Raw genomic sequence first — 17589 nt, 5'->3', positions numbered from 1 at the left:
TCTACAGGCTTTCAGTGATTTTTTGCAAATATAAAAATATATTACAAGTTATATTATAATATAAATAATAATAATATAATATATATATCTATATTTATATATACGCACATATATATACACATTATTCATTTTTATACAAATTATTCATTTTTATTCAGAAAGTAAAGTAACACCATATACAGTAATATATATTTGTACTGTATGTATTTTTATTTATTTAATTAGGCTATTAGGCTATCTATCTATGCTAATTTTTGTCTCACACTGCCGATTTGGCTGCGTGCAGAGCAGTAGTTATGATAGCGATATTATGTCCAAGCTCTCCCCCCTCCCACCCCGGTGTAACAATCTGAATATACAGCTGGGACATAATATCGCAATCATAACTACTGCTCTTCCTTCCCATGTGCATAACTTTACATTTGTCAGTGTTAAACCTGCCACTTCTCTGCCCAAGCCTCTAATCTATCCAGATCCCTCTGTAGTAGTATACTGTCCTCTTCCGTGTTATTTACTTTACACAGTATAGTGTCATCTTAAAAAATTTATATTTTACTGTGCAAGCCTTCTTTAAGATCATTAATAAATATATTGAAGAGACTAGGGCCCAATACTGACCCCTGAGGTACCCCACTAGTGACAGTGACCCAATCTGAGTATGGTTAATAACCACCCTCTGTTTTCTATCACTGAGCCAGTTACTTATCCACATACATTTTATATACTAACTTTTATGTAGTACAGTATCAAATGCTTTGGAGAAATAAAGATAAACTACATCCATTGATTCGCTGCGGTCAAGTCTAGAACTTACCTCCTCATAGAAACGAATTAAATTAGTTTGACATGACCAGTCCCTCATGAAGCCATGCTGATATGGTGTTATTTGCTTATTTACTTCAAGATAGCATCTATTAAAAAAACATCAGTTTACCCATGACAGATGTTAAACTTAACTTATCGGCCTACAGTTTCCGGGCTCTGTTTTTGGACCCTTTTTGAATATTGTATGAGCCAATCCTGTGGAACACTGCCTGTCAGTATAGGGTCCTTAAATATTAGAAATAAGGGTCTGGCTATATTACTTAATTCTCTTAGGATATAGGGGTGTATGCCATCTGGTCACAGCGATTTGTCTATTTTAATCTTTTTAAGACCTTGCTGTACTTCTTTCTGGGTCAGACAGGGCAGTTTTAATGATATACAAATGATTGAAAAAAAAGTTTTGAAAAAATAGTAATATTAGTAGTAATTATATTAACATGCGTTAAAAAATACTTTTTCAACTCTCTTGGCTGATTCAACGACTGTGCATCTGAATGAAAGAAGGTTTGTACACATAGAAGAGGATTCTTTACGGTAAGAGCAGTGCGACTATGGAATCTCTGTCTGTGGAGGTGGTGATGGTAAGTTCACTAAAAGAGTTCAAGAGGGGCCTGGATGTATTTCTGTAGTGTAGTAATATTACAGGCTATAGCTACTAGAGAGAGATCGTTAATCCAGGGTTTTATTCTGATTGCCTGATTGGAGTCGGGAAGAATTTTTTTTCCTCTTAGGCCTCATGCACACAAACGTTGTTCGTTTCCGTGTCTGTCCGCCTCAGTATGTCTATTCCGTAGCCCCGCAAAAAAAATAGAACATGTCCGTTATTGTTACAATGGATCTGCCAAAAAAATGGATGGCATACGGATGTCATCCTTTTTTGTTTTGCGGACCGCAAAACACATACGGTCGTGTGCATGTAGCCCTAAGTGGGGAAAATTGGCTTCTAACTCAGTTTTTTTTTTGCCTTCCTCTGGATCAACTTGCAGGATAACGGGCCAAACTGGACGGACAGATGTCTTCTTTTCGGCCTTATAAACTATGTTACTATGTTAGACACCAAACGCTTATTGTGGAGCAGAAGAACACAGGATGGAAACATGCAATGCTGGCAGGACGGGGAAGCCAATGGAGCTATTTTCAATGTTGTCACATCAAGGGGAAAAAGCTGCAAAATCAATCCACGTGCCCTACTCCCACCAGTGTCAGCCAGTCCAAAAAACACATGACAGAGAATAAGGATGCAAGTTAATGAAGACAAAAGCAGCAGGGACAGAATTACAGCGAGTAAACTAAAAAATACTACAAAGTGTTCAACCCCTTTAAACTTTCCATACTAGCAGTTCAAGAAAAAAAAAAACATTAACTGGGTAACAAACAGAACTTACTTGGCGTTTTATCTTTTTAGCTATAGATCTGTCAATTCCTGGGCTCCTCTTCTGCAATCCAAAATGGCCACAAAGCTGCATTTGGTAGCCCAAGACCATTCCTGCTGCCTTTGAATTGGCCAGCATTGTGCACGTCGACAGTGTCGGCCAATTAAAGAGCAGGGGTGGACAAGTACGTAGGAAGTGTTTTGGGCTACTGACGCACAGCGTGCCTCAGATAGTTTGAGAAGCTGTGCAGTCATTTTGGACGGCAGAAGAGGAGCTTACTTGCAGACCTGCAACTAAAAAGGGTGCACCACTTGTTTTTGTTTGTTCCTCAGCTAATGCAATTTTTATTTTGTTTCTTGAATGGGGGGGGGGGGGGAGGGGTCATTTTAATTAGACCCCAGACTGGTGCCAATTGTGGCCTGTAGCCCAAGATACACTGACTATTAAACAGTGTTGGGTAAGGATAATCCATGAAATGCCCTTTGAGAGTGACAGGGGTGATCTCATTCATTTCACACACGGCAGAAAATTCAGAGACTGAAAATCTATTCCATTCATTTGAATGTGGCAGCAAGCACATGGATTTCTGCAAGCTCCATTAAGGTGAATGTAACAGATTTTCAGTCGCTGAATTTTCTACCACAAAATCTGCCACGTGTGAAGACACCCTAAGAGTTCCTATTATGTGAGGGAACCCAAAATATCCAGGGAAATTGTGATCAGAAAATTATAATAATGTTTTTAATCAAGCTACAAAGACTCAAGAATACTTCTTATTACAAACCTTGATTAGTTTATTTTTCCAAATGCAACATAGACCAGACTGGTATAGTACCGATTGTACAAGCATAAAGAACGCTTTTAGAGGAACACTGGCTGTTAACATTTGTGATTCAAAGCCGTATTCACACAATAAAAGTGTCAAAAAAATAACACCACACTTCAACATTCTTTATAAAACAAGACACTATTGAAATTATGCCACTGTCTAGATAATGAATCAAGCAAACATTTTAAATTATACTAGCACATTATCACAACACTTCTAATATTGAAGGATGTCTAATAATGGTACTGTTTGCCTACATAAGACATTTGAATGACTACTGACAGTATGTTCGGCCATAAAGCAAGGATGAATAAACTAAGATTTAAAGAGAAAAAAGAATGAAATAAACACTAATGCATACCAATGCATCAAACCATTACAGAATGCTGTTGCTTGTCACAAACTGGATCGCTACAGATGATCATTTAAATATTAAAAAGTGACAAATGCTGTGTCCTTAATAGATGATGTTCACAATACGATCATCCATAATCACGATGAGGTTTCTACCTTTCATGTCAGTCTTTTTTGTGCACTGCAAACTTCGGGTCATAGCTGGGCCAGCCCAGCCTGCAAAGGCTAACCTTTACACAAGACCCCTTACTCTCATAGAAGGGGAGGTACCTTCTTTAAGTCTGTGTGGATTCTGACAGCTTACAAAGAAGGGACAGTTAGAATTTTACGCTATAGACTGTTAAAATGGCCTAACCAGTAATCCTTTCCTCCACCAGAAACAGCCAGAGCCAATAAGTTGTGCGATCAAAATAACAGATTCTGCTGTAGCCCCGTTCAGTATTTATTAATGCCAAAGATTCTGACTCCATGGAGCTGTGGTAATTTCGGAATTAGTACACTAAGAAGGGAAGCCGTGTTGATGAAGAAATGTGTTGGATCATACTTTGTATAGAAACTTGTCAAGAAGTACCTGAGTCAAAAAAGGAAAGAAAAAGAAACATGAAAAATAATCAGAAAACTGTCTCAATTAACACCATAAATATACTGATATTTTAGGCGCTCGGCAACCAGTCATTATTCAGCTTTAAAAAAAATATAAGACCCAGCATGCTGTGACAGGATGGAAGTACTGTACTTACAAACTTGAAGTTTTATCGTACCTGCAGAGCTAAAAGAGAACCTATCAATTCTCAGGATTTGTTAGTATATTGCAACAGCTAAAGTAACAGCAACTGGAAGTATAGTTCCTTCTCCTCTAGACACTTCAACAGGGGACACAATGAAAATAGATAATCCAGAGGTTTGCATGTTCTCCCTATGTCTGCGTGGGTTTCCTCTGGTTTCTTCCCACCCTTCAAAGACATACTGATAGGGAACTAAGATTGTGGGCCCCATTGGTGACAGTGTGATGCTAATATCTGTAAAGCGCTGCGAAATATGCTACCACTATATACCGTAAGTAATATAAATAAGAATGGTGCTTGTAACGCCAATCTTGGTACATCTGCCCCACGGAGTTAAGGAGTAAAGGTGCTCATACACAGTAGTCTAAAATTGGAAGTTTTCCACCAAAACAAGTATTTGCTCTGTGAAATTTAACAACAAAATATTGCTTTAACCAACCGTATGAATAAAAGATCTTTCATCTGTAAATCAGATTTCAAAGAAAGATCATTCTTGCAGAAAACGTCTTTCTTAGAAACAACGTTTCCAGAAAGTTATTTTGTCCATTGCCGATTTCATTTAACATGTATGGCCAGTGTGAACAACTGTAACGCCAATGTGAAATAAAATTCTCAGGCATGGCTGTGTCTGAGAAAGAATCATTCACCAGATGACTTCTGGTTCAACTATCAATCAACTTCTACTACCTTAAAGGGAATGTGTGATCAAAAAAGGACCTATTGTTTAAAATCACGTTTTTATGTTTAACATATTTTGAAAGAATTTTTGGTGATGTTATTTTTAATTTTCCATGTCAATATCTATATTTAAACAAAAAACAAAACCCTGCAGTTTTAACACTGCCCACTAAGTGCCACTTCTTGGTCTGTACAGAGCACTTTACTACAGTTACCAGCTTATCTGTCATTCTAATCTTGCCTGTAATGATATCATCTCTGTGTACAGATAGGACAGGATCATAGTATGTAATTGTCAAAGCTTATCTGTTCTTTGCTTGTACAATGACCTCTGCACAGGTCACAAAGCATGCCTAGAAAACTCTCCCATAGAAGTCAGTAGGGTCCCCTCCAGACCATTGTGTCTATGGACCATGGAACTGCCGCAAAGCAATTTTCGGAATTCTTTCTAAATGTTGTTAAGAACAGCTCAGGCAAGATGGCGAACCCCAAAATCAAGTTTAGGAAATAGACAAAATAAATAAATCTGCAGTCATAAGGAATGTGCTACGATAGGATTTTAACTGGCAGATAACATTTTGGTACCTACTTTCTTTAAGAGTGGGGACACAGAGATGGGACTGAGTAGGCTTGTAAATTATGTTACTGTCAGGCAGTCTCCTTCTACCCAGGGGTGCTCAGATTACCTCCAGTTTTCCTCTCAACACCCAGAAATTCCAGGAGATGCCTACTTTATGTGGAGACTTTTTTTTTTAAGATTTGACTAAATAATGTGGTATGATCCATTGGATGTGGTATTACGGTGCTATCCTTGGAGCTATCAAGCTTGCAGCAAAGAGCTCCAAGAACTTTAGGCTGGTTTTACACAAGCAAGTTCAATGTGTTGAACCCGCAACGTGTGTCTGCGAGAGCTCTCATCCTGACCTACGTAGCACTGATAGGATTGCATAGCATTATAATGATTTATGATGCCATGTAACCCTTAGAGTTCTGGACTGTATTGTACAACACTGATATAATGCTGTCGGTGTTATACAATACATTCCAGAACTAAGGGTTACATAGCATCAAAAATCAATATAATAAAAAACTTTGACCAAAAAATCTAAATGTTCTTTGCATTGCCATTTTCTGACAGTCATAACTTTTTATTTTCATTTGTTTCCCAATTATGGCTTATACCTTGCAGGAAAATAATCTTATATTTAAATAGTCCATTTTTGGAATCAGTGATACCATTATGTTTTATTTGTATTGTTTATTTAATTTTATATGTAAAGTTGGGAAAGGTGGGTTATTTAACCCCCTCACTACCGAGCCACTTTTCACCTTAAATCCCAGGCCGAATTTTGCAAATCTGATGTGTCACTTCATGTGGTAATAACTTTAAAACACTTTTACATATCCACGCCATTCTGAGATTGCTTTCTCGTTACATATTGTACTTCACGATAGTGGTAAAATTGAGTAAAAAAAATAATTCACTTTTATTTATAAAACAATACCAAATTTACCACAAAATTGGAAAAATTAGCAAATTTCAATTTATCTACTTTTATAATAGATAGTAATAACTCCAAAAATAGTTATTACTTTACATTCCCCATATGTCTACTTCATGTTTGGATTATTTTGTGAATGCCATTTTATTTTTTGGGAACGTTAGAAGGCTAGAAGTTTAGAAACAAATCTTGAAATTTTTCAGAAAATTTCCAAAACCCACTTTTTAAGGACCAGTTCAGGCATTTTAGAAACTACACCCCTCAAGGTATTCAAAACTGATTTTGCAAACTTTGTTAACCCTCTAGGTGTTCCATAAGAATTAATGGAAAATGGAGATGCCTTTTCAGAATTTCACTTTTTTTGGGCAGATTTTCCATTATACTAATTAATTTTTCACTAACAAAGCAATGGTTAACAGCCAAACAAAACTCAATATTTATTGCCCTGATGCTATAGTTTACAGAAACTCCCCATGTGTGGTCACAAATTGATGTACAGGCACACGACATTGCGCAGAAGGAAAGGAACGACATATGGTTTTTGGAAAGCAGATTTCACTGGGATACATTTAAGCTGTCATGTCACATTTGAAGACCCCCTGATACACCCCTAGAGTAGAAACTCCCTAAAAAAAGACCTAATTTTGGAAACTACGGGATAAGGTAGCAGTTTTGTTGGTATGATTTTAGGGTACATATTTTTGGTTGCTCGATATTAAACCTTTTTGTGAGGCAAGATAACAAAAAATAGCTGTTTTGGCACTTTTTTTTATTATTTACAATGTTCATCTGACAGATTAGATCATGTAGTATTTTTATAGATCAGGTCGTTACGGACACAGCGATACCTAATATGTCAACTTTTTATTTATTTATGCATGAGTAGTAAGAGGGGATATGTTTCGTCAAAGTGACAGGTACCACACCCCTTTTACACGCCCCCTTTTATATAGCTTGATATAAATTTTATATCAAGCTGATATAAAATGTATATCGCGTGGTATTAGGTTTATATCGTCGCTTGATATAAATTTTATATCGTGTGGTATTGTATTTATATAGTTTGATACTAGTTTATATTGGCACTTCTCAGATGTCTGCTAAACTGCAGATCACAAATGTCATTAAACATATTGCTAAAATCAAGTTTCCCAGACCTGTCACAGGCTGTATTTGTGTAAACAAGCCTTTTCTAATGCACGGGTCACAACCTCTTGCAAGCAGATGGCTTAATTCAAGAGTTTCCCAGACCCCTGTCACCCGAGCCGCTCTACAAGGTCATGACATCTGTCATGGATATCAAAAGCACAGCTACTAGGCCAGGCCACAGGATGTATTCTTGTAATCGATACGGGTCTAAATGACTTTTCTACAGACATGCTCATTAAACATCTGGCTATTTTTCCACAGGCTGTATTCAAGTACTTGATTTTACCCCCCTTATAAAATCTTATTTTATATAAAACTTCATAAAGGCGTCACAAAATATTTCCTTAAGATATAAAAGCTACCCAGTTTGATATGAATTTGATATGAATTTATATCAATTTATACAGTTGATAAGTTTTATTTAAATAAAATGCAAAAGACACTGCTAAGCCCTTTTTATAACACCTGATAAGCGTTTGATATAAAATTAAGATACATGCATAAAAAGACCTATAATAAACATATAAATTCTTATAAAACATAATTTAACTAGTAACATAGTACATAAGGCCGAAAAAAGACATTTGTCCATCCAGTTCGGCCTGTCATCCTGCAAGTTGATCCAGAGGAAGGCAAAAAAACCCTGTGAGGTAAAAGCCAATTTTCCTCACTTTAGGGGAATAAAAATTCCTTCCCGACTCCAATCAGGCAATCAGAATAAATCCCTGGATCAACGATCTCTCTCTAGTAGCTATAGCCTGTAATATTATTAGGCTCCAAAAATACATCCAGGCCCCTCTTGAATTCCTTTATTGTACTCACCATCACCACCTCCTCAGGCAAAGAGTTCCATAGTCTCACTGCTCTTACCGTAAAGAATCCTCTTCTATGTTTGTGTACAAACCTTCTTTCCTCCAGACGCAGAGGATGTCCCCTCGTCACAGTCACCGTCCTGGGAATGAATAGATGATGGGATAGATCTATGTACTGACCCCTGATATATTTATACATATTAATTAGATCTCCCCTCAGTCGTCTTTTTTCTAAAGTGAATAACCCTAATTTTGATAATCTTTCAGGGTACTGTAATTGCCCCATTCCAGTTATTACTTTAGTTGCCCTCCTCTGGACACTCTCCAGCTCTGCTATGTCTGCTTTGTTCACTGGAGCCCAGAACTGTACACAGTACTCCATGTTTGGTCTGACTAATGATTTGTAAAGTGGTAGGACTATGTTCTCATCACGGGCATCTATGCCCCTATTGATGCAACCCATTATCTTATTGGCCTTGGCAGCAGCTGTCTGACACTGGTTTTTGCAGCTTAGTTTGCCGTTTATTAAAATTCCTAGATCTTTTTCCATGTCAGTGTTACCAAGTGTTTTACCATTTAATAAGTACGGGTGACTTGCATTATTCCTTCCCATGTGCATAACTTTACATTTGTCAGTGTTAAATCTCTGCCACTTATCTGCCCAAGCCTTTAATCTATCCAGATCGCTCTATAGTAGTATACTGTCCTCATCAGTGTTAATTACTTTACACAGTTTACACAGAAAAGTCCAGGGTAGACATCGGGGAAATGCTCCCACCAGACTACAAGATCATCATAAAGAACAGACCTAACAAACAGGGGGGAGGGATAGCGATTGTACATAAAAACACAATAAAAATAACAGAAATTAACCTTCCCACGGAAAACCCATCATGGGAAACACTCACAGCACGTTTGACGATCGAAAATAAATACACAATAATAATAGCGTTATGTTACAGACCCCCAGGGCCCCGCACTCATTTCACAGACAACTTCATAGAATGGGCCACGGATCTCACAATAAAACATCATAGACTCCTTATTCTAGGGGACCTTAACCTTTGGTTCAACGATAAGCAAGATAAGAAAAGTTACCACACAGCTCGACTTAGCCCAACTCACCTTAAGGGTCAACAAACCCACACATAAAGCGGGTCACCTGCTCGATCCGATTTTTGAAAAAAATCTAAACTTAACGGTAGAAGATCCAGAAGAATTGCTCTGGACCGACCATAGACTCATAGCCTTCGAACTCCACATCCCAATTAACACGAAGCAGCTAACCACTGGAGAAAAGAAAAATTGGCGAAGAAATAACAACAACCTGACATATGACAAAATCCTACCTACCCTAGAAGAACACATCAGTAAAATCGACTTCAAACTGCCCTGTGAGAAACTCACATTACAATTTGACGACATCGTCAAAAAAACGGCGGACCAACTTGCCCCCTTGAGACTGGTAAAGAAATCAGGTAAAAAAGCACCGTGGTATACGAGAGAACTAAAAATTGTGAAAATAGAATGCAACAGACTAGAGAGGGCATGGAGGAAAAATCCGATAGAAGAATTACAGCTAAAATATAAGACCCAACTGACGATTTACCACAAAGCAATCTTTAAGGCCAAACAAGATCATTTTGCTAGCGAGATCGAAAACGCTGCTCAAAAGCCTAAAAAGATCTTTCAGATCATTTTCGATCTGGCTAACCCCGATGGCCTCAAAACCACCATCCCCGAATCCCAAGACCTCTGCAACGACATTTCGAAATTTTTTAACAAAAAGTCGACGATATCCAAAACGACATCCTGCTAGCTCAACAGGCTACTGTCCCTCCCATAGAGAACAACGTGACAAACCCTACTCACACCTTCACCCTATGCCCATTAAAACTTGAAGACCTAACAAAAAGCATGAAAAACATGTCCAAAGCAACTTATCCCCTCTCCAATATCCAAACTAAATCTCTTATTGAATGCACGACCACCATTGCCCCGTTAATTCTAACAATTATAAATGACTCCTTTCTCAGTGGCAACGTCCCTGAGACTCTCAAGTTAGGAATCATAACTCCCCTCCTCAAGAAACCAGGAGCAGACATAAATATAATGGCCAACTTCAGACCGATTACCAACATCCACCTAATAGCTAAAATCATGGAGACAGCAGTGGCAAGCCAACTCCAGCTGCACGTAGAAACGCATTGACTTCTAGATGAACACCAGTCGGGCTTTAGGCCAACACACAGCACGGAATCAGCCCTGGTCAGCCTATGGGATGAAGCCCTAGGGGTCGCAGACGAGGGAGGGGGGACCTGGTTGGTCCTCATAGACATGTCGGCAGCTTTTGACACTATCAGTCATCCCATCCTCCTAAATAGATTAAAAGCGGACATCGGAGTAGATAGCCACGGACTTGCCTGGTTTGACTCCTTTCTGAAAAACAGAACTCAGAGAGTCAAACTGGGCTCATTCTTTTCCCCAGTCGAGAAGGTGGAGTGGGGAGTCCCTCAGGGATCTCCCCTCTCGCCATTACTCTTTAACATATATGTCCGACCTCTGCTTGCTATTCTGAAGGAGTATAACATCAGCTATGAGTCTTATGCGGACGATACACAGATCCTTTTGAGAGTATCGAAATCTGCTGATGACTACAAGCTCACGCAAGAAGGACTAAATAAGGCCAGGAACTGGCTAGCACATAACCACCTCAAACTCAACCCAACCAAGACTAAGCTTATTGCACTACATAAAACACCTGAGGCTACCGCCCCGTCTATCTTTGGGGAAAACGTTGCCATCGCCACACAAGGAAAGAGTCTGGGGATAATCTTGGATCAAGAAATGAGCCTCCGTCCCCAGATTAAAGAACTAATACGGAAAGCAAACTTCGCCCTATTCCTTCTAAAAAAAGCCCTACCGTTTCTCCCCAACACATGCAGACAGGTCGTGGTGGGAGCTCTAGTCAACTCCCACCTGGACTATGGTAATGCAATGTATGCGGGGCTGCCAGAGAAAGATCTGGGAGCTCTGCAACACTGTCAAAACAGAGCCATCCGGCTCATCAAGAAACTAGACTGGACAGATTCTGTCACAAAAGCACGCAGGGAACTCCACTGGCTCCCAGTGAAAGAGTGCAGTTTAAGCTGTGCTGCTTAACACACAAAGCTCTCTACAAAACAGGTCCCATCTACCTGCAAAAAAAGATAACACATCGCCATCCTCCTAGAGAACTGAGATCCACCTCAGCCTCCCTTCTGTCGGTGCCAAGAAACCGCCTCAAGACAAGGGGGGACAGACGTTTCTCAGTATTGGCCCCCAAGATCTGGAACTCCCTCCCAGAACACATTAGAACAGCATCAAATTACCTGGAATTTAGGAAGTTGGTTAAGACCTGGCTTTTTGTGTAGGATGACGTAGGGGCCCACCAATATAGCCGTCGACAAGCGCTTCGATCGGATTGAGTTCCTCTAGAACTCAATACTAAGGACTTAGTAACATAACATAACAGTTTAGTGTCATCTGCAAAAATTGATATTTTACTATGCAAGCCTTCTACAAGATCATTAATAAATATATTGAAGAGAATAGGGCCCAATACTGACCCCTGAGGTACTCCACTAGTGACAGTGACCCAATCTGAGTATTTACCATTAATAACCACCCTCTGTTTTCTATCATTGAGCCAGTTACTTACCCACTTACAGACGTTTTCTCCCAGTCCGAGCATTGTCATTTTATATACTAACCTTTTATGTGGTACAGTGTCAAATGCTTTGGAGAAGTCCAGATACACGACATCCATTGATTCGCCGCTGTCAAGTCTAGAACTTACCTCCTCATAGAAACTGATTAAATTTGTTTGACATGATCGATCCCTCACGAAGCCATGCTGATATGGCGTTATTTGCTTATTTCCGTTAAGATGCTCTAACATAGCATCTCTCAGAAAACCTTCAAACAGTTTACCCACAACAGATGTTAAACTTACCGGCCTATAGTTTCCAGGCTCTGTTTTTGAACCCTTTTTGAATATTGGCACCACATTTGCCATGCGCCAATCCTGTGGGACCTTCCCTGTCAATATAGAATCTGAAAATATCAGAAATAAGGGTCTGGCTATGACATTACTTAATTCCCTTCGGATACGGGGGTGTATGCCATCCGATCCTGGCGATTTGTCTATTTTAATCTTTTTAAGTCGCTGTTGCACTTCTTCCTGGGTCAGACAGGACACTTTTAATGGGGAATTTATTTCAACATTCGGCATGTCATATTTTCCTCAGTGAATACATTGGAGAAAAAAATATTTAACAGCTTTGCTTTCTCCTTGTCGCTCTCTGCGACTCCCCCCCTCATTACTCTTTAACGGGCCGACACCTTCAGATTTATACTTTTTAACATTTATATAATTGAAGAACATTTTAGGGTTAGTTTTACTCTCTTTGGCAATTAATCTCTCGGTCTCTAGTTTGGCCGCTTTTATTTGTTTTTTACATGTTCTATTTTTTTCCTTATAGTTTTTCAGTGCTTCCGTGCTACCTTCCTGTTTTAGTGTTTTATATGCTTTCTTTTTGTCATTTATTGCTTTCTTTACAGTTCTGTTTATCCACATTGGTTTCTTTTTGTTCCTTAACCTTTTATTCCCATACGGTATGTACCTCTCACAGTGAGATTTTAGGATGCTTTTAAAGATATCCCATTTTGTGGCTGTATTTTTATTTGTGAGGACTTTATCCCATTTAGTTAGGCCTATGGCCTCTCTTAGTTGGTTAAATTTAGCTTTTTTGAACTAGGTATTATAAATAAAATTTTTGTAATTTTATAACATTTGATATAAAAACTACCCACTTTAATATGAGTAGTTTTATATAAACTTCATAAAGTCGCCAGGAAATATTTCATGGCTGTTTTATAAATAAATATTGTAATTTTGATAACAATTTGATATAAAAGCTAAAAACTTTGATATGTCTTTATATCATTTTATACAGTTTGATAAATTAAATTTTTAGCAACTAATCAATATGCTAATCACTACCATCTGACATGGGTTACAACACGGACCGCCTATATAAACAGGTCCCAGTCTCTGCATGGCTATCACAGAGAGACTTGGGCACATAGAAGCATAGACCAACAAGGCATAATACACTTAAAAGGTAAGAACCATTGGCGGTTATGCTTTTAAAGCTTTCACTATTTTTGAATATGTTTTATGTTATCTGTATCTATGTATCTGTGCTTATTTATAATTCGTAATGCTTCACTAACTGTCTTTTTCTTTTACCACATACAAATGCTGCTATATTTTAACTAGCAATATCCTTCACTATTTATTGAATATGCCTTATGTTATCTGGATCTATGTAACTGTGCTTATTTATAATTCGTAATGCTTCACTAACTGGCTTTTTCTTTTGTCACATACAAATGAGGTTATATTTTAACTAGCAATATCTTTCACTATTTATTGAATATGTCTTATGTTATCTGAATCTATGTAACGTCTATCTATCTATCTATCTATTTTATCTATCTATGTGTACATGCCACCAAATACCCCAACTATCTAAATTCTATCAATCTATCTATCTATCTAGCTATCTTTACATCTATTTATCTATCTGTTCTATCTGTCTATCTATCTAGCTAGCTAAATATCTATCTATCTATCCATCTACTACCTATCTGTCTGTATCTATCTATATATTTCATATCTATCTATATATCTATCTAACTTTCCAGCTATCTGTTAGCTATCTACCGATCTATCTAACGAACCATTTATCCATCTATGTATACATACAGATAAATACCCCAATTATCTAAATTCAATCAATCTATCTATCTATCCATTTATCTGCTATCTATCTATCTATATAGCTATCTTTCCTATTTATAGGGGGGTTAAAGCAGCCCCACAAATGTTGTTATAATTTAACTAACAATATACAGTCATGTGAAAAAATTAGGACACCCTTTGAAAGCATGTGGTTTTTTGTAAAATTTTTAATAAAAGGTTATTTCATCTCCGTTTCAACAATACAGAGAGATTAAAGTAATTCAACTAAACAAAGAAAACTGAAGAAAAGTCTTTTCAAGATCTTCTGTAAATGTCATTCTACAAAAATGCCTATTCTAACTGAGGAAAAAGATAGGACACCCTCACATGTATTCCCTCTTAAATTGGCTCAGATCTCACACAGGTATATCACACCAGGTGCACATAATTAGTAGATCGTTACTCTGCATGTTGAATGAGGCTTGCCCTATTTAAACCTCAGACATTTAGTTTGGTGTGCTCCTGACTGTTGAAGTGAGAGTGAGCACCATGGTGAGAGCAAAAGAGCTGTCAGAGGACTTCAGAAAAAAGATTGTAGCAGCCTATGAGTCTGGGAAGGGATTTAAAAAGATCTCAAAAGATTTTGAAATCAGCCATTCCACTGTCCGGAAGATAGTCTACAAGTGGAGGGCTTTCAAAACAACTGCCAACATGCCCAGGACTGGTCGCCCCAGCAAGTTCACCCCAAGAGCAGACCGCAAGATGCTAAAAGAGGTCTCCAAAAACCCTAAAGTGTCATCTCGAGAACTACAGCAGGCTCTGGCTACTGTTGATGTAGAAGTACATGCCTCTACAATCAGAAAGAGACTGTACAAGTTTAACTTGCATGGGAGGTGTGCAAGGAGGAAACCTTTGCTTTCCAAGAGAAACATCGAGGCCAGACTGACATTTGCCAGAGATAAAGTTGACAAAGACCAGGACTTCTGGAATAATGTTCTTTGGACAGATGAGTCCAAAATTGAATTATTTGGACACAACAGCAGAGGACATGTTTGGCGTAAACCAAACACAGCATTCCAAGAAAAGAACCTCATACCAACTGTGAAGCATGGAGGTGGAAGTGTCATGGTTTGGGGCTGCTTTGCTGCAGCAGGACCTGGTCAGCTCACCATCATAGAATCTACGATGAATTCTACTGTGTATCAGAAGGTGCTTGAAGAACATGTGAGACCATCAGTTAGAAAATTAAAGCTGAAGCGGAACTGGACCATGCAACATGACAATGACCCAAAACATACTAGTAAATCAACCAAAGATTGGCTGAAAAAGAAGAAATGGAGAGTCCTGAAATGGCCAAGTCAAAGTCCAGATTTGAATCCCATTGAGATGCTGTGGGGTGACTTGAAAAGGGCTGTACGTGCAAGAAACCCCTCAAACATCTCACAGCTGAAAAAGTTCTGCATTGAGGAGTGGGGTAAAATTTCCTCAGACCGATGTCGAAGACTGGTAGATGGCTACAAGAACCGTCTCACTGCAGTTATTTCAGCCAAAGGAGGTAACACTCGCTATTAGGGGCAAGGGTGTCCTATCTTTTTCCTCAGTTAGAATAGGCATTTTTGTAGAATGACATTTACAGAACATCTTGAAAAGACTTTTCTTCAGTTTTCTTTGTTTAGTTGGATTACTTTAATCTCTCTGTATTGTTGAAACGGAGATGAAATAACCTTTTAGTAAAAATGTTACAAAAAACCACATGCTTTCAAAGGGTGTCCTAATTTTTTCACATGACTGTACATTTCGTTTAGATGGATTCTTACCAAAATTTATGGGGCGATGACAATATACCCGATGCGCGGATGCTTATCGTGGCCGATTATTTCTATGAGTTATACATTAGCGGTGGTGGGGCGCAATTGCGTTCAGACGCGTCGCCCAGTATGGCGCTATTTAATACTGACATTTCAAGCGAACCCGATTACAACCTGACGTCTCCTTGCCTGGTCGGTAAGTATAACCATCTTAGGCTTTTATTACGTATATAGTTTTAGATCTAGTTATAATTCATGCACGTTTATTACAGACGAGCAAATCCTAGACATTTTAAGAATTGTGAACAGAGCCATTAATACTGGAAATACAGAACATTCAAGCATTGAAGTTACTAGCAACAGCAATTCTGACGAGCTAAAGGAGAACGATTCGTCGCGAATTATCGATCTCACAACCCCCGGTCGAAATGAAATAAAACAGACGACCAGGCTAGCCAGAACACGTAAGGCTCGATCGACTTCTTTGATGTTGTCTGTTTTAAACATTATCTATATTTCTAATACACTTTTTAAAACACAGCGCTGAAAAGAAAAGTGTATACAATTGATGACATCGCGACACTCTCCGATGAGGTCCTACAAAAGCGTCGCAAGCGGGGCAAAGAGCGTAAGGATCAAAATGCATTGCGGTTGTAATATATTTTAAACAATGTCTATAAGTCTAATACTTTTTTAAATGCAGCGTTGAAAAGAAAAATGGCCACGACGGTGTCTCCAAAGCGGTATCAAAGAAATCTAACACAACGGGTAAGGATCCCTCTACAGCGGCGCAAAAAACAATGTCTATAACTTTTGAGCGGGTATAAACAATGATGTTTAATCAAACCTTGTAATTTAAAGTTTTTCAGCTGCCGGGTAGTAGCGCAAGTGTCAACAGAACTGTTTCATTCCCCGAACCACCAGAAGCGATCACCAACGCCCGCGACAGTTGGCTGTCTGAAAATACCGCAATGTCGGTTAACCGCTGCCCTGATGCCCGTAAGTTAATATTACATGGTGCTCTGTTTTAATTAGAGCCGCTTGATGTTCTTAATACCTACAGCGGGCTGCTTGTCTTTAAATTTTTTTATAAAAGTCATAATGACATATCTAGCTATCAATCTATCTATGTATCTATACATCCAAATAACCCAACTATATAAATTCTAGCAATTTTTTCTATATATTTATATTAGCTGTTTAATTATAGCGCTTTAAAATTCTTAATACTTATATCTTAATGTTTGTCTTTAAATTTCAGCCAAAAGAAAACAAAACAACAAAGCCCGAATCGCTAAAGAGAGACGACGCTCGACCACTAAACAGCATCAGGAACAGTTTACACCGATAGCTGGAGTTCTAACAACACCGCTGCCGGGTCTGCAGAGTGGTGGGCCAACTAGCGTAATAAATGATATTACAGCTTTATGCAACATAACACCAGTGCCCAATACACAGGATGTAGTACCTTGTAAAAAGCGCATCACATTTGATACGCCAGACACATGCAGCAACGTACAACAGATAAGCGAACCCCAACAGCGATACGCGCCTCTTGTCCATTCCTGTTATTGTCGGGGTGGAGAGACTTCTGACGCGTTGAGGGATATCGCGAAATGTAATGACAAAATGGCACGCGTGGCATTGCATTTAAAATGTTACGTTAAAGACTCTACGTCTCTAGCG

At 38.6% G+C, this 17589-nt stretch overlaps 1 protein-coding gene across 2 annotated transcripts in view; it reads right to left on the bottom strand.

The window, feature by feature from the left end:
- Positions 1 to 2968: 2968 nt before the first annotated feature.
- The window catches only part of ORMDL1 (ORMDL sphingolipid biosynthesis regulator 1), a 270270-nt gene continuing 255649 nt past the window's right edge, over positions 2969 to 17589 (bottom strand). For both annotated transcript variants that reach the window (XM_044304360.1, XM_044304359.1), the window contains exon 4: positions 2969 to 3952. In XM_044304360.1, the coding sequence (XP_044160295.1) occupies positions 3817 to 3952 (136 nt within the window). In that variant the 3' untranslated portion in view covers positions 2969 to 3816. The remainder of the gene's footprint in view (positions 3953 to 17589) is intronic.

Source organism: Bufo gargarizans, chromosome 8, assembly GCF_014858855.1.
Source record: "Bufo gargarizans isolate SCDJY-AF-19 chromosome 8, ASM1485885v1, whole genome shotgun sequence".
NCBI lineage: Eukaryota > Metazoa > Chordata > Amphibia > Anura > Bufonidae > Bufo > Bufo gargarizans.
This window is presented reverse-complemented; position numbering and strand designations above follow the sequence as displayed.